This window comes from Peromyscus californicus, unplaced genomic scaffold (genome assembly GCF_007827085.1).
Source record: "Peromyscus californicus insignis strain IS unplaced genomic scaffold, ASM782708v3 Scaffold_3__1_contigs__length_106647218, whole genome shotgun sequence".
NCBI lineage: Eukaryota > Metazoa > Chordata > Mammalia > Rodentia > Cricetidae > Peromyscus > Peromyscus californicus.
In genome coordinates, this window is record NW_026294551.1 from 19,530,372 (window position 1) to 19,548,086 (window position 17,715).

At 48.0% G+C, this 17,715-nt stretch overlaps 2 protein-coding genes and 1 long non-coding RNA gene across 4 annotated transcripts in view; 2 read left to right on the forward strand and 1 right to left on the reverse strand.

Moving 5' to 3' along the window:
* LOC128121452 (uncharacterized) overlaps nt 1-6,764 on the reverse strand; it is a 24,842-nt gene extending 18,078 nt beyond the window's left edge. Inside the window, exons 1-3 of one of the 2 annotated variants that reach the window (XR_008222199.1) lie at nt 3,757-6,764; nt 3,454-3,564; nt 1,651-1,751 (exon numbers count right to left, since the gene is read on the reverse strand). This is a non-coding gene — a long non-coding RNA (uncharacterized LOC128121452). Of the gene's footprint in view, nt 1-23; nt 3,565-3,756 lie in introns of those variants that run through there. The other variant, XR_008222198.1, reaches the window with a different exon arrangement.
* Spata32 (spermatogenesis associated 32) overlaps nt 1-10,015 on the forward strand; it is a 12,732-nt gene extending 2,717 nt beyond the window's left edge. The window contains exons 2-5 of the mRNA XM_052756150.1: nt 6,872-6,926; nt 8,173-8,230; nt 8,518-9,362; nt 9,897-10,015. Coding sequence (XP_052612110.1) covers nt 6,872-6,926; nt 8,173-8,230; nt 8,518-9,362; nt 9,897-9,981 — 1,043 coding nt within the window. The 3' untranslated portion in view covers nt 9,982-10,015. The remainder of the gene's footprint in view (nt 1-6,871; nt 6,927-8,172; nt 8,231-8,517; nt 9,363-9,896) is intronic.
* A 5,127-nt stretch (nt 10,016-15,142) lies between these two features.
* On the forward strand, nt 15,143-17,701 carry LOC128121584 (uncharacterized; the record flags this gene model as incomplete). The annotated part of the gene is made up of 4 exons (XM_052756370.1): nt 15,143-15,192; nt 15,429-15,653; nt 15,769-15,815; nt 17,192-17,701. Coding segments are annotated over 4 exons (516 nt in total), but the record flags the coding sequence as incomplete, so codon positions are not given.
* Nucleotides 17,702-17,715: the final 14 nt, after the last annotated feature.

Below are 17,715 nucleotides of genomic sequence, written 5' to 3' on the forward strand. Positions count from 1 at the left end.
ACATATTTGTGACTCGGTTGTACCTGATATAAACAACGGCCACAGCCGGTCTGCCCAGTAACCAGAGAACTTTCCAAGCCGGTGAGAGCCTTCACCTAAGGGAAGTGTTATTTTTTCTTCTCCAACTTCTCTGTTCTCACCAGGCCTCCTTCCAGATTTCATAAACAGATCTGGGTGGAGAAGATAGGATCTTATCAGAATCTTGCAAGCCTGAGGCTCTGAGTTCAACCCCCAGAACTCACGTAAAACAGACACGGTGGTAGTGCCTATGATCTCAATGCTAAGAAGGCAGGCAGGAGGAACCCTGAGACCCTGGCTGGCCTGAGGAGCCAGTAAGAGAGTCTGTCTCAAACAGCAATGTAGAAGGTGCCTGAGAAAGGACACGCAAGGCTGTCCCTCCAGCCTCCACATGCACACACATGTGCAAATGCACACACACACATGCACACATATGAAAAAAAGCAGACTCCCTACTAATTCTCTTCTGTCACTACAGCTCGATATTTGGGGTCCTCTCTCTGGAAATACTCTTTCTTGGTTTCCAGTGCTATCTGCCAGAAAGCTTTCTCCTTTCTTTCATTCTTTTTTTCATAGTGTCCTGTTATTATTTTTTTAATGTGATACATTTTTAGTGTCATCCTTGAATCTCTGAAAACGATCAGCTTCTCTTCTAAGTACTCTGTTTTTCAAATCACCTTTGGTGTCCTGAGATCACTGTTCCACCTGCTTATTGACAGTTTTGTCAAATAGTTGGTGGCCCCTGGTCGCCCCTATTCAAGAATGAAACCAAATAAGGAGCTCAGTGGGATCCCTTCAACTGTAGGTCTTACCGCCTGGCCAGTGTCACTTAAGGGTGGTAAGACAGGAACCAGACTCCTGTGGGAATGTCAGTGTCTTCTGACGCCTTACCCAGTGGGGGAAGAGCATCTTCAACCCTGACTCTCCCTTCATTCCTCGAATCTGAGCTCCCCCCACCCCATTTGTGTGATCTTCCCTCTTCCTCCTTAGATAGCATTCCTAGTCTTCTGCTTTCCACACTCTGGAAGCACAGAGAACTCTCTGGTGTGCTGTTCACTGGCTTAGTTTGATCATTACAAATTCACATTCATATGCTTTCATTCTCTCTGTGTCTGTCTGTCTGTCTCTCTCTGTCTATCTCTCTGTCTCTCTGTTAAATATGGAGTCTCTCAAGTGCTCAGCAGATGCTGTGCCTCTGAGCAGTATCCCAGCCCTTTCTCATCTCTAAGTTCCATTTCAAACACCCAGTCATGAGGAGGAAACGATGTCACACTGTTGAGGGTTCTCTCTAACTGGTGTGTTGGTCTGTTATCCTATTACCATTTGAAGGTAGACTTGTGATAAGTTAAAGTTGCATAGTCTGAGCCTTAAAGCAACTAAAATAACAAGACGGAGTCATAGCTTTGAAAATCCGGTAGAATCATACAAATACATAATCTAAAGGAGGGGGCATAAAAAAAAAGCAGAGGACACATGGAAAGGAAATAACAGAACAATCCATTTAAACACCAAAGGCAGATGTCACGTAGCTCCCTTCTAAAGAAAGTGTTCAGCGTACATAAGAGCATTGTCCTGGGTTCAGTCTCCAGCACTGCCCTCTCCCCTCCCCACCCACCCCCCCACACACACCAAGTCACTTCTAAACAGCCGAGATTGCCTAAGTAGACAGAAAATGTGACACTTAGGCTGGGGATGTAGCTATATTGATGGATGCTTGCTGGGATACACGGGCTCTGGAAAAAGAGAAGAAGAAAAAAAAGACTCAACTACATGCTGCCCATTTAAAATTTACTTTAAATATAAAAATACAAAGATTAAAAGGAAAGTGATAGCTTGTGCTAACGTTAATCCCCAGTACCACGAAAGTGAGACTACAGAAAGAAAGCTAAAGTTCTATATCAATATCAAAGCAGGTTTAAAATCAAATAACAGATCAAAGGAGATCGTTTCACCGTGATAAAGAGGTTACTTGGTCAAGGGTTAGGGAAAGTAGTCAGGAAAGGTGCTTGCCGACAACCTGAGTTCAACCCCCGGGACTACACAGTAGAAGAAAACTGACTCCTGTAAATAGTCCTATGACCTCCATATGTGCAGGAGTGCATGTGCATGCACACACACACACACACACACACACACACACACACACACTCACACACACACACACACACACACACACACACGCGCGCGCATACACATACATAGCACAGTAATTAACAAATAAATGCTAATTTTTTAATTATAGAAGGAAACTTGGGAAAAGTAAAGCCAAACATGGTTGTGTACACCTGTAATCCCTGTACTCACAAGGCAGAGATAGAAGGATTGCAAGTTCGAGGACAGCCTGGGTGACACAGTAACTTCCAGGCTAGCCTAAGCAGGCTAGCCTAAGCTATATAGTAAGACCTTGTCTCAAGAAACAATACTAATAGGGGCTGGGGGTGTAGCCCAGGAGGTTGAGCACTTGCCTAGCATGCACAAAAACTTGGATTTGAGTCCCAGTACCTCCTAAGCCAGGTGTGGTAGCACCTGCTTGTAATCCCAGAAACTTGTTAGATAGAAGCAAAGGGATAAGATATCTCAGGTCATCCTTAAGTACACAGCACATTCAAAGCCAGCCAGAGAAGCATTGAACTCAATAAATAAATAATAAGTAAATAAATAAATGAATAATTATATATAAAGGAAACCAAAATAATAGCAATGCTATCATCATTTTAAAAGGAATGTCTAGGCCTAGAAAATGAAGTTTTTGCCCAGTATATGCAAGGCTCTGAGTTCCATCCCCAGGGCTGCAAAACAAAAGAATGAATAACTATCCTAAAGGATTGTATCTTTAACATCAGAGTGTCAGAGTATGTGAAGAAAAACTAGTATAATGTCCAAGTGTGGCCTACAGTCCCAGCACTCAGGGACAGGGACAAGGGGATCAGGAGTTCAAGGACAGCTTTGGTCACACAGGGAGTTTGAACTCAGCCTGAGCTGTCAGATGCTGTCAGAGTCAGGAAAGGGAAGGAAGGGAGGGGCTAGAGAGGCAGTTCTGCAGTTGAGAGCACTTGCTGCTCTTGTAAAAGGCCCACGTTCACATCCCAGCATCTAGGTCAGAAAGCTCACAACCACCTACAACTCCAGCTCCAAAGGAATCCAGTGCGCCCTCTTCTGGCTTCCACTGGCATCTGCACTCACATGCACATACCTGTACACAGCCACACATGCATACACAAAATTTAAAAATCACACGCCTTTAATCCCAGCACTCGGGAGGCAGAGGCAGGTGGATCTCTGTGAGTTCGAGGCCAGCCTGGTCTCCAAAGCGAGTACCAGGAAAGGCGCAAAGCTACACAGAGAAACCCTGTCTTGAAAAAACCAAAAAATAAAAAAAATAAATAAAAAATCATTTTAAAAATAAATATTTAACCAGATGATGGTAACTCACACCTTTAATCCCAGCACTCGGGAGGAAGAAGCAGGAGGACCTCTGTGTGTTTGAGGCCAATCTGGTCTACAAAGCAAGTTCCAGGATAGCCAGGACTGTTACACAGCGAAACCCTGTCTCGAAAAACCAATAATAAATTAATTAATAAATAAATACATACATAAATAAATATGTTAAGAAAGAGAAAGAAAATATGAAAGTAAAAAGTGCTTCAGTTAGTAGAAGAAGGATAAGATTGTGCAATGGGGGTAAATATAATCAAAATACATTAGCTACACGTATGAAATCGTTAAAATTTTACTTACGAGGAAACCTGATGTAACTTCCATGGAGAAACAGTGGGATCTGCCATCATAGTTGAAGACTTCAGCGCTCCTCTCAGGGTCCGAAAGGAGGCGTAGACACAGAGTCAGTAAGGATGTCCAGGAACTGAATGGCTCCACCTGATGACTTAATTGACATTTGCAGAGCATTCCACTCCACAGCAGAATGCACATTGTTTTTCAGAACTAATATACACACTGGATGTGGTGGCACACACCTTTAATGCCAGCACTCAGGAGGCAGATCTCTGAGTTCAAGGCCAGCCTGATCTACAGAGCAAGTTCCAAGACAGTCACAGCTACATATAGAAACCCTGTCATAGAAAGAAAAAAGATCTACAAAAAAGATCATGTTCTGAACAGAAAGTCTTGCTAAGCCAAGCACAGTGGCACATGTCTTTAATCCCAGCACGGTGGATCTATGAGTTCAAGGCCAGCCTGGTCTACATAGAAAGTTCCAGGCTAGCCAAGGCTACATAGAGAGACCCTGTCTCAAGTAAAAGCTGGAGGCTTGAGAGATGGCTGTGCAGTTAAGAGCACATACTGGTCTCTTGTAGAAGATCCAAGTTCAATTCCCAATACTCACTTTGGGCCACTCACAACTTTATGTAACTTCAGTTCCAGGTAGATCTGATGCCTGGGGCTGGCGATTGCTCAGTGGTTAAAAGCACTACTGCCCTTGCAGAGGACCCTGGTTCAATTCCCAGCACCCACATCTGTTGGCTTACAGCCTCCTATATATAAATCCAGCTCCCGGGGATCACACACCTCTGCCCTCTAAGTGAATCTGCACCCATGTGGCACACACACACATAATTATTAAAATAAGATATTTTAAGTCTTTTTAAAAAAGTAACTGGGGGCAGCTGGAGAGATGACTCAGCAGTTAATAGCACTGGCTGCTCTTCCAGAGGACCCAGGTTCAATTCCCAGCACCCACATGGCAGCTCACAACTGTCTGTAACTCCAGTTCCTGGGACTCTGACACCTTCACACCAATGCACATAAAAATTTTTATTTTTTAAAAAAATTGACTAGGCATGGTAGTACATACCTATAATCCCAATACTCAGGAGGCAGAGGCAGGCTGATCTCTATGAGTTTGAGGCCAGCCTGGTCTACAGAGTGAGCTCAAGGCCAGGCTGGTCTACATGGTGAGACCATAGTCTCAAATGATGAAGAAGAAGAAGAAGAAGATGATGATAGGAGGCCAGGTGTAGTGATGGACGCCTTCAATTCCAGTATTCAGAAGGCAGAGGAAAGCAAATTGTTGTGAGTTCAAGGCCAGCCCTGGTCTAGAGTGAGACCTTGCCCTAAAATGATGATGATGATAATAATAACATTATTATTATATATAATTATTATTATTATTTCTTAAAATCAACTGAGTAAAGCAGGAAAGGAAACTTCAATCTGATAAAAGGCATCTCTGAAGAAAACCACCACTTCATCATAAAGACGGAACGCTGACTGTTCCTCATGAGAACACGGGAATGAAGCAAGGCTGTCTGCCCTCGTTCCACAGTTACATAGTGGTCATTCCAGTGCAAAGGGGGAAGAAAAGAACAGGAGGTGCCAGACGTGGCAGGAAGAAACCAAGTTGTCTTGATTCACACACATTCTTTTCGATGTCCACTTCCCCCGGGCTCTCTAAGCAATCAGGACTGATGGGTTTTTAATACACCTTTAGGACTTGAGGCGATATTTCTAGAATATTAGCAACAATTGAGCATTGGAAATGCCTCATATGTCACAGACTGCCACTTGGCTTTCTGGCAGAACACTCCTAAGTCAGGTACAGAAGTCCCAAATTGAGTCAACAGCAGACGTTGTCTCCCAGACCCCAGTGCAGCTATGAGCCTTACAGAATTGTAATCCGCCCTTCTGTCCGTACCCAGTCGCAGTTGATGGAAGGATTGAAGTTGTGTGACGATCAGATGTCCAGAAAAATTGCAAAAATTGCAAAGTGATCAAGGAAGGCTCTGTGGCTGGGCAGGAAAGAATCCTGCTCAGGGTCAAACGGAGCTGAAGCTGAAGAAGATGTCTAAAGAAAGCCAGAAGAGTGCGTGGATCAAGGAGGCAGAGCCGGCCTCTGAGTTCCTGTCCATGGTGCTTCTCTCAGAGCCTCGCCACACAGCTGACCTATGACCCCAGGCCACGCTGAAGCACAGATGTGTCTGAGTCCTAGTGCCTAGGACCAGCCATGCAAGGACCACCCCTTCCAACCCTAGGAAGAAGCCACACCACATTCTCATGCTTCTGATCCAATCCTGGGTGCAATTCTTGGCCAAAAAGTAAGGTTAACATTTCCTGCTCCACCCTAGGCTCATGGGAACCCACTTTGCATAATGCATGGACGCCATGACCCCTCACCATCAATGCTTATCACCACCAGAGGAGTAGAGACGAGACAGCCTGGTGCCCCACTTCTAGGGGGTGAAGAGCAGTTTCTGTATTAGAGGACAAAAGCCTCCTGGCTGTCTCCTGGCTCCAAGACGCCCCCAGAGACTCAGCCTCCTAGGACTTCAAGGAGTGATTCAAGTTCACCACACAGTAGTGCGGTGCCAGCACACCCTTGGATCAAGCACTCTGAGTGTTGGCCTTGGTCTGGGTCGGTGACAGGTGATCAAGAAGAGCTCAGGAAGCCGCAGAGGCGAAGAAGAATGGTGTGGGGGAAGGTTCTACAGGGGTGCCATGGGCTCCTGTGAAGCGTAGAACAGCAGAAAATAAAGGTGATTCTTCAGCCTGAATTCAAGTCCTTGACTTAGCAACCACCAGCTATGGGAAGCCTAGGCAGTGAGCACCCTCTAATGCTCTCTGTGGAGCCGAATTAGAGGAATCTGTGGAATACTGTGGGCACCCATGCTTGTAGAGGCAGGTGACAGATCCAAGAGTTGGGACGGGGCCAAGATGGCCAGTGGAGGGTGGTAGACACTGAAGACAGGACCACTGAGCCTGTAATGAGGGGAAGATGGGAGAGATAATGTCGGGGTGGGGGGAGGGAGGGCTGGAGTGGGGGGGCAGAAGAAATTTGCACCAGCTCATGGACTGTCCCTCACCCTGATGCTCCCTGTCCTTTCTTTTTTCTCCTGGCCAGGTATCAGTGCATTCCCATGCTGTGGCAAGAATTCTGTGGACATTGTGGAAAGAACGTGAGGACCAGTCCCCATCAGCACAGGGACTTCCCCCAAAATCCCAGGCTCTCAGCCTTTCCCCCAACACCACACACTCCCACCCAACTAGGATCTCCCCTTCTTTAGCTCCTTTCCAGATCTCCTCAGGAGCAGTGTCCAGGCCCAAGGCTGGGGTTGCCTCCAACCCCGGCAGAGGGCTAGGGTGGAGCACATGGAGGCATGGCTGCCTTGTTGGAGGCAGACAGATCTGTCCAAGGTAGGGAAAGACAGGTGCCTGAGGAGGGAACAGGAGTTGAAGGTTGTGGTGCAGGTAGGAACAGAGGCTGAGAAGAAGTAAAGGGGCCCTACATTCCCCCCCACGCCCCCGTATCCATGGCTTCTCAAATCTACCCACTGGGAATGGGGCAGGTGAGTAATGGGCCTCGCTCTGGGCTTCCCCTGTGTAGGGGACCATTTTCTGAGCATCATGGTTTACCTGTAGCACTTAATAAAAATGAATATTCCCAGCAGGATGGTGGTGGCACACACCTTTAATCCCAGCACTTGGATTTAATCCCACAGGATTTAATCTCTGTGAGTTTGAGGCCAACCTGGTCTACATAGTGAGTTTCAGGACAGTCAAGGCTACACAGAGACACCCTGTCTCAAGATAACCCCCACCAAAAAGAGAATGAAGACTCCCAGGCCCCTCCTCCAACCAAATGGAGTTGAAGAGTGGATTGGCAAGCTCTCCAGAGTTTCTGAAGCTTGGAGAGTCTTAATAACAGCAGCTTAGAGGATAAAGTGTTTAGTGCACTAATATGAGGGCCTGAGTTTAGATATCCCTCAACCAGGTAAAAAGCTGGGATGACATGCTAACACCATCATCCCAGAGCTGGGAGGTGGAAGAGGGAAGATCCCAGGGTCTCAACTGGCCAGCCACTGTAGCAAATCAGTGAGCTCCATGTTCAGAGAGAGACCCCATCTCAAAACAATGAGGTGGATAGTAACTAAGGTAGACACGTAAGATCAACCTACCCTTCACATTTGTATATGTGTGTGCACGCACACACACACACACACACACACACACACACACACACACACACACACACACACAAACACTCCAGAGTTCCTAATGGAGTAGCAGGGACATCGGGGAGTAGAGCTGGGGTCTTCTTGCCCACCCTTGTCCAAGGCCAGAGCTTTGAAGGCCCTAGAGATCTCTACCACTGTGATCCTGCATATGGATCTTTGTTACCCATTTTGATTCCTTATGCCTCAGGAATGACCACCATCAGCAGCCCCACACCCCTAAAGAAAAGGAGGATGACGAAACAGAGGTGAGAGTATCATCAACACTTTATGCACAGGTAGCAGGCAAGAGGGCAGGGCAGTTCCGCTTGGCAAGTCTAGGACTGTAGTACCCGGCCACACACACACACCTTCACCACCTGCCTGCACTTCCTGCCCTGTCCCAAGCAGTTCTCTGACAAGAAGCAAGTGGAGATAAGGGGTGGGGAGTGTGCCCACAGAGGAGCAGGACAGGGACTTGGTGTGGCAGAGAAGTCCTGGGGGGAAGGGAGGGGTCTAGCTCCTGTTGCCTCAGCTTTCAGTTGGACCCTTTCAGCTGGAAGCACAATTGCCCAAGAAGGAGCCCCTACCCGTAGTGCTCCCAGATCCAGGCCCAGTACCACAGCTGGAGGAGATGGGACCAGTGGTACACTCTAAACCCACACCCGAGCCTGAAGAAGACTACTTCACTGAAAGCCTGGAGCAGCAGGGCTACAGGATCGAATCTCTCAGGCCCTATGAGGAAGATCGGCAATCCAGAACCTGGAGCTTCAATGCAAACTCAAGCAACAGGGAAGAGGAGCAGGTGTCCACCACCCAGTTCCGCTCCATCCGCGTGCAGACCTCCAAACACCTCTTCTGGGCTAACAAGCTCATCCAGGCATCAGAGCACAGCCTCCAGCAGGCCTTAGAAAAACATCGCAAGAGCCCCCGGGAAAGGAAGTCTGTCTGCATCTCCCAGGTTCTCACAGACTGCGCCCCGCGACCATCAAGCCCCTGTCTATCGTGCACCAGCCTGCCCACAACCATTGGCCTGGCAGATCTGATCAACTTTGCGTCCTCCCTGGCTGTAGCCTCCTCCAGCCACAAGGAAGTGCCTAATTTAGAAAATATGATCAAAGCTACATCCGAGAAGTTGCAAGAGACACCTATAGACCTTTGCCAGCCAGTCCAGTCCATCAAGTTTGCCCAGGCTACCCAGATCACCCAGATAACCTCCGAGAAGCAAGAGAAGTCATTTGAAGATATGACAACTCAGAAATCTTGGACTCCAGAAACCAGTAACGTAGCTTGCTCTTACCTAGATTTTAGCAAGATGGGACTCAAGAATGCCACCATCCAAGGGGAAGTGAAGTTTGTCCAGGCACCAACCAAGTCCTCCCAGCTTCAGGAAGACAACGAGTGAGTGGTGTTGCCCTGCAGGCCTTCTGGAGCCTCACTAGCATGTGGGGATGGGCTCAGTTCTCACATAGCCGGTGGGGTGTGAAACAGTGGAGTGGAGGGGGGAGGGGCCGAGGCAGGGGGCACAGGGCAAGCTTAGTTGAGGGCCCAACCTCAATGACCTCACAAAGGCTGCTAGGAACAAGATTCCGGTGACCTGAGGTGCAGCAGCAAAGCCAGGGCCAGAGGAGGCCTGGGGACCATGGAGGGTGAGCTCTCCAGGGCTAGGACAGAAACCTGGGTTTAAAATGGGCAGGGCCATGTCGCATCAGGAAGCAGATGGGTTTCATGTTGTCTGCCTCCTGGGAGCATGATGGTTACCTTCCTAGGGCACAGGACATTTCCGTGAGTGAGCATAAGGGAACTGGGCTTCAGCGCTCTTGGCCTCTGATGACATATAGACACAGAACAGGATGCCAGCTGCCCACAGGTGCAGTGGGAGACCCCCCCGCGAGACCCTAATGCCATAATGACACTGTCTCTTTTGTGTTGCAGCTCGGTGCCGGGAACCAAGAAAGGGAATCCATTATTGCTGAAAATCCATTTTAAGTTGTCATCCCCCTTACCAAAAAAGAAATGACTAGACAAAACATTAAAGCCTCCAGTGCTGGCCCCGGTGAAGACTTTTTTTTAAGGAGCTGGGATCGAACCCAGGGCCCCGAGCATATTTCGGTCAGCGTTTTACTACTGGGCTATATCCTCAGCCCTTGGATTTTTGAGATAGCATCTCATTATGTAGCCCAGACTGGCCTCGAACCCTCGAGCTGCCTACCTCGGCCTCTTGAGTGATGACCTTACAAGTACGCGCCATCCTGCTTGGGCTCTGGCTCAGATTTTAGAGGACCAATGTCTCCTCACCACTGAACACACCTGGCTGCTATATTCTGGAAGCAATTTTTTAGGGATGACACTGACATTTTTTAGTTTCCCTTGAGTCCACCGGTCCCCTGAGAGCTCTGGCCAGCTGTCTAGGGTTTGTTTATTCCCCAAAGTGGTTCCATTTTACTCCCACCTACCAGACCACCTCAAAGCTCCACCACCACCCCACCCCCCACCCCCCCACCCCTCCACCCCCACCACCCCCCCACTCCCCCACCCCCCCACCACCCCCACCCCCACCCCACCCCCGGCTTCAGCTTCTTAGGCCTAAATCCAGGGACGTAGAGGCATGAGGATGTGGGAGATGGGGCCTCCCTGGAGGTGGGGCTGACCAGTAAAGAGAAAGTAAATCCAAAGGGAATCCTTCCTGTAGCCAGCGGGGAGGCCTGGGGAGGACATTGTTTGAAGGTTTTGAAGGAGGGAAGAACTGAGGTTGATAGACCGATCTTTTAGAAGGCCACAGCCTCAAGCCAGAAATAACTCCCAATGTAGGGAGACCCCATGTGTGACGACCTACCCAACATGGCAACCCAGAGGAATCCCCACACATCACCAGCCTGAAACTGGCATAAGACGGCATGTCCAAAGACAGGAAAAACTGCCCCCAAGTGCAGGGGACACACATGCCCAGGAGCAGCCCCAAGGGTCAAATATGCACCTCTAGAGGCACACAACCACTATGTCTGGGGTCAGGCCTCAACGGCCCAGAAGAAAGGCAGTAAGAGATTTACTTTCTCTTTACTGGTCAGCCCCACCTCTAGGGAGGCCCCATCTCCCACATCCTCATGCCTCTAAGTCCCTGCTTTTGGCCAAGGTCAGGAGGCTGTGAAAAGTAGGGAAGTGAACTGGAGCCTAGAGAAAGAGAAGGGGCTGGCTTGGTCCACAGGCAGCTGTGTGTATGAGATAGAGGGGGTGGGGGGATGGCATCCCACTCTGTGTAGCCCAAGCTAGTTTCAAACTTGTGGCAATCTCTCTACCTCGGCCTCCTGAGTGCTGGGATTACAATCACTAACATTACTGTTAACAAACTGGTTTTGGGTTTTTTTTTTTTTTTTTTTTTTGTAAGTCGGGGTTTCTTTGTTACCCTGGCTGGACTGCCTCAGATTCCCGGTGATCCTCCTGCCTTTACCTCCGGAGTGCTGGGATTACAGGTATAGGCTTACACTGTCACATCAGCTTTTGTTGTTAGCCTTGTCGTTGTTGTTGAGACAGGGTCTCATTACGCAGTCCTGACTGCCTCTTGCCTGCCTCCTGGGTGCGAGGATTAAAGGCAGGCGCCACCACATGGCTTCTTTTTTTTCTTTTGAGACGGGGTACGGCTGTGTAACTCAGGCTGGCTTTGAACTCGCAAAACTGCCTGCCTTAGTCTTCAGAGTTCTAAGAGGAGCGTGCTGCCATGCCTAGGCCTGGTCAGGCTCCCTGCCAAGGGAGAAGCCCATCAGGACCCTAGGAGGAGGCTGAGTGGGGCGCACCTAGGGACAGGGAAGAGGGAAAGCAGGCCAGCAGGGAAAGGAGCAGGAATCTAGGATGAGGACAAAGAGAAGTCGCAGAGGTGGGTGTCTGGCTCGAGTGTCATCCGGCTCTTGGGTTTGTCTTTTTAGAGTTTATTGTTTTGGTGGGATTTTTAAAAGTTCTATTTTTTTTAGCCAGAGGTGGGAGCATACACCTATCATCCCAGCACTTGGGAGGTGGAGGCAGAAGAATCAGAAGGGAAAAGTCATCCACGCAGTAGATGTGGTGGTCATGCTTTTAATCCCAGCACCCGGGAGGCAGAGGCAGGAGGATCTCTGTGAGTTCAAGGCTAGCCTGGTCTACATAGCAAGTTCCAGACGAGCCAGGGATAATATCGTGAGACTCTGTCTCAAAAACAAAACAACAACAAAAAGTTATCCTCAGCTAAATAGAAAGCTCAAGGTTAGCCCAAGCTATGGTACATAAGATCCTGTCCCCTTCCAAAAAAAAAAAAAAAATTGTTCAAAGTGGCTGTAGGTGCACTCAACGAGGGACAAGCACAGACAGCTCTGTGTTCCTTCTCTGTCCCAGCCCCCACAGCCTGGAACACAGGGACATGCTGAGACAGACACACGGTTACACAGACCCACACTGGCTCACCACCATCACCCAAAGCCCATGGAGACATCAGGGTTCATTCCCTCTTGGTGTACTTTCTGTGACTAGTGTAGGACATGTGTCTCATTGCAGTACCATACAAAATAGTTTGCCTGCCCTAAATGCCCTCTGCCTTCCACCCACTCATCCTCCCCTCCCCTCAACTCCAGGCACCCACTGACTTGTTCTGTTCCCTTTTGCCTTTTCCAGAATGAATTGGCATTGAACCTCATGCAGCCTTTTCAAAAGGGCTTCTTTCCCTGTTTAGCAGTTAACTTCCCTCCGTGTCTTTTCACGGCTCTGACAGCTCATTTCCTCTCAGCGCTCAATAACAGTCCGTTATCTAGATGGACCAGTTTGTTTTCCACCCACCTACCCAAACATGTCTTGGTTGATCCCACGTTTAGGCAGTTAGGAAGTTGCAGTGAGTATCGGCGTGTGGATTTTGTGTTTTAAAATCTTCGGGATAAATGCCAAGGGCCATGGCTGCTGCCTAATGCATGTTGTGAGGTGTGTTCACGTGGCTCAGCTATTAAAGGCTGGGCTCACAACCAAAACATCAACACGTGTTCAGATTTGTAAGAAACAGCCGAAGTGGCTTCTTTCTAGGTTTGCATCGCTTTGCAGCCCCAGCACGATGCTCCTTGTCTTCACTGTTTGGCAAGCAGTGTCGGTGTTTCAAATCCTGGTGCTCTCATAAACCAATAGTGCTGCCTCATTTTACTGTTCAGGCCGCCGGTGATCTGTGATGCTGAAGATCTTACACATTTACTTGCATGTGTAGATCTTTGATTCGCTATGGTGTCTGCTCACATCTTTTGCCCATTTTAATTGGGTGATTCATTTTCTCACTGTTGAGCTTTAAAGGTTATTTGTATATTTTGTGCATAACAGTCCTTTTCAAATGTGCATCTCCCAGTCTATAATTGCTTTCTGATTGTCTTCACACCGTTGGTAGAATCAAAGGTTTGGGGGGGGGGGTTTGTTTATTTTGAGACAGGGCCTCTCTGCATAGCCCTGACTGTCCTGGGACTTGCTGTGTAAACCAAGGTGGCCTCAAACTCACAGGGATCTAGATCCCTCTAGAGCACTGGGATTAAAGGCATCCACCACCACGCCTACTTAATTTAAATAGTTTATTAAGTTAAGTTATTATTTTATTAAGTTAAGATGCCGTAGAAAAGTGATGGTCCTTCAATAAATGTTTAATTTTTAAAAATCATCAGAATTTGTATGGGCCTCTCCCTGCTGTGGAAGGCTCTTAATTATTGCTTTGATTTCTTTAGTAGATACAGGTCTATTCATATTATTTCTCCACATGTAAGTTTTGGCCGCTTCTGCTTTTCAAGAAATTGGTCTACTTCATTAAAGTTATCAAACTTATAGGCATAGGCATTTATAATATTCCTTTATTATGCTTTGAGTATCCGTGAGATCTGTAGTGATGTCCCTTTCACAATGCTATTACTCTTGCCCTCCGACTTATTTGTATTTATGTAGTGGTGTGTGTGTGTGTGTGTGTGTGTGTGTGTGTGTGTGTGTGTGTGTGTCTGTGTCTGTGTGTGCGCATGGATGTCAGGACAATTTGATGGGTCCGGTTCTTGTCTTCCATGTGCGTCCTGGGGACCTTCGAACTCCGGTCGTCAGACTTGTCAGCAGGTGCCTTTACTCACTGAGCCATCTCACCAGTCCCGTCTACTTTATTACTCCTTCAAAGAAGACGATTTTGGCATTTATTATTTCCACTATTGATTTTTTTTCTGCTTTCAACCTTAATGCTTGCTCATGTTTTTATCATGATTCTACCTACCTGAGATGTCATTTGCTCTTCTGTCTCTAGTTTCTTGGAGCAGAAACTCCAATTCTTGGTTTTAGGTATTTTCTAAAACACGCACCTAACACTACAAATGTCTCTGCAAGCAGTTTTTGTTACATCTTACTATTTGAAATAAGTTGTATTTTTATTTTTGTTTAGTTTGAAGTTTCTTCTTTGATCCATGCTTTGTTTGTTTGTTTGTTTGTTTGTTTGTTTGTAGACAGGTTCTCATACAGCCCAGGCTGGTTTCAAATTCACTATAGAGCTGAGGATGACCTTGAACCCCCAATCCTGCTGTATTTTTCCCCAAGTGCTGAAATCATTGACATGCACCACCATGCCTGGTGCTGTCTTGTCATAATAATGTTCTTTCTCTCCCCCTCCTCCTTTTGACAAGGTCTTATTATATAGCTCCAGCTAAACTTGAACTCACAATCCTCTTGCCCCAGCCTCCAGAGTTCTGGAATTATGGGTGTACATCACTATACCTGGCCCTATATGTTGTTTACAGGCGAATAATTTAATCTTCAAGTATTTAGAGATCTTCCAACTCTCTGCTACTGGTTTCTAGTTTCATTCACTAGTGTTCTGAGAGCAGATATGGTTTGATTTGTATTATTTTTAAATATTAAGGTCTCATGGAATGTCTTAAAATGTGGTTAGTGGGTTTATATTGGACAGGACTCCATGTTCCCCGCACCTGGCTTTGGGATTCTGTGGCCTGCTTTTCCCTGAGGGCCTCTGCCACCTTGATTCAGCATCCAGAGTGTAATCACAAATCTAGAACCCTGAAGGTAGAGACTTGGGGAGACTAGAGCAGCAGTCCCCACAGGAAGTCAGCCTGTGAGCGGGGGAAGGTTGGCAGTTCTCCTGCCAAAAGATGAAAGTCACCACAAAAGTAGCCTGGGGGCAGCCTCAGAGTCTGTGACTCTGCCTTTCAGGCAGCAGAGGCCAGAAGACCAAGAGACCCTCATCGACACTGAGAAGGTATGAGCGACTGGGCCGAAGGAGGGTTTTGTTTTGTTTTGTTTTTTACTTGAGTTGGGGGTTCACACCCTGTGCCTGCTACAGAAGCCCCTTTCTATAGACTGTGGATTCAGCCTGGCCTGAGGATCCCGGGAGGAGGAGGTGGACCTGCTCACCCACAGTCCTTGTCCCCTAGGTCCCCTGGGGTCTATGCCCTCCAGTTGACCGGGCTGTCCTGCCTTTTCCCTGTCTCCAAGGCCTCCACAGAAGCCTCGGAGTCTCCTCACACGAGATACACGAGAGGAACCGGCTGGCAGGGTGCAGAAAGGGCGGCTGCAGCTGCAGACTGGCCAGATGCCTCAGTCAGAGCTAGCAGCGGCCATGGCCACAAAGGAGGAGCAGACCATACTGAGGGCAAGAGAATTTAAGGACCCTGAAGCTACCCATCCATATTGGCCAGGCCCAGATACCAAGTCTCAGAGGTGAGGATAGGAAATGGAGACCAGGTTTGGGGTGCTGGTTTGGGGGCAAGGGCTGCCTGGCCTTGGAGTCTCTTTGCAACAGGTACTACATGTCCAAATTCTTTCACTGGAACAGTTCGGCCGATGATAGCATGGTACCCTTGACACCCCGGCAGCTGGCAGGTAAGGACCCTAGGTCCGGAAGTAGAGAGGAAACTATGGGGGATGCTCAGGACAGAATTACGAGGAGTTACCTGCCCGAGGTTAGCATATTTATGACCCTTGTGACCCTCCCTCCACGCCAGTCTAATTTTTTCTTCTCTACAGCCCAGGGGCTCACTGATGTACCCCCAGAAGTGTGTGTGTGTGTACCTGTCTGTGTAGCTGTGACTCTGTGTGTCTGTGTCTCTGTTTATCTTTGTGTCTATGTCTGTGAAGGGAATAGGAAAAATAAAACTGAATGTATTGGTGGATGGTTGGATAGTGGTATCTGAATGGATGGGACAGGATTTAAAAAAGAGGAGGGGGGGGAATGGACAGAAAAATAAATTTTCCCAGGATCTGGCCTGAGAGATGGGAAGTAAGGATAGAAGGTGCTCCCCAAATGTCACACCTGATGTTGACAGGGACCTATCAAAGAAGAATCACTTTCTTTTTTTTTTAAAGATTTAGCTATTTATTATAAGCGCCAGAGATGGTTGAGAGCCACCATGTGGTTGCTGGGAGTTGAACTCAGGACCTCTGGAAGAACAGTCAGTGCTCTTAACCACTGAGCCATCTCTCCAGCCCCGAAGAATCACTTTCTACATCAGTAATCCGAGTGCCTGATTATATGTCACACGCCAATGAGGCCCCCAAACAGCCACAGAGCTGGACTTGGCATGTGACCTTGGATGTGAATTTTAAAAATTGGTTTTTAATTTTAGTTGTGGGTGTGTGTGTGCAGTGCCCACAGAAGCCAGGGGCCCCAGATCCCCTGGGGCTGGAGTTAGACAGTTGTAAGTCACCCACCATGTAACTCAGGCTCTCTGCAAGAGCAGTGTGTGCGCTTAACCACTAAGCCAAATCTCTAGTCCTGCGTGTGAGTTTTTAAAATACTTTTATACTTATGTGTGTGTGCGCGCGTGCGCGCGCGCGCACACACACACACACACACACACACACACACACACACACACACATGAGCACCGTGGCACTCGTGGAGGACAGAGGACAACTTATGGGAATCAGTTTTCTTTATCACGTGGGTCCTGCAGATCAAACTCAGGTCACCAGGGTTGGCAGCAAGCGCCCTGGCTTGTCATGTCTAGAGCCATCTAGACGTGAACTGCAAACGCTTTTTGTAAGAATATGTCCAAACACAAGATTTGGGCGTAAGGGTGGAACAGCTCACGAGCCAACACACAGCGCCCACTGTGTCGCTGATGGCCGGTGTGCTGAAGGTTACCACAGGTGTGTCCAAACCCGGTCCCACCCAACTGGAGTGGAGAGGCAAAGCCTCAAGGCCACCACCACGTGTCCTTCGCACCTTGTTGACAGTCGCCTCTCTCCACCCTCAGCCTTCCAGGATATCTTCAAACTGTTCAGCTGCAGCCCCACGGGCACCGTGGACATGCATAGCATGAAGGTTGCCCTGCGCAATGTGGGTATCCAGCTGGGCCCACAGGAGATGTGTGAGGCTCTTCGGCTGGCCGACTTAGATGGTGGGTTTCCCATCTCTTTGTGTTCTCCCCACCTCCAGGCAATCTCCTAATCAATGCTACCCATACCTACCATATCCTTGGCCTCCGTCCTGGTTTTTTTTTTTTTTTTAAAGTTCCCTCTTCCAGGAAGCACCCTATCTCCCTGCCTTTGTACATGGCTACTGAGTCAATCCTCATCCCCCAGGCAAGAGCTGTTTCTCTCCGCACTCACACTAGCACCCCCTGGCTTCTACAGAAGTATGTTAATAAGTCATGTTAGTACTTTATAGTGAAATCGATTTTAAAGAGATAAATGGTGTAGGGAAGGGTGATGATGTTGGAGAAAATCCCAAGTAATTCTCAATGTATATTTAAACCCCTAACATATCTACAGGACAAAC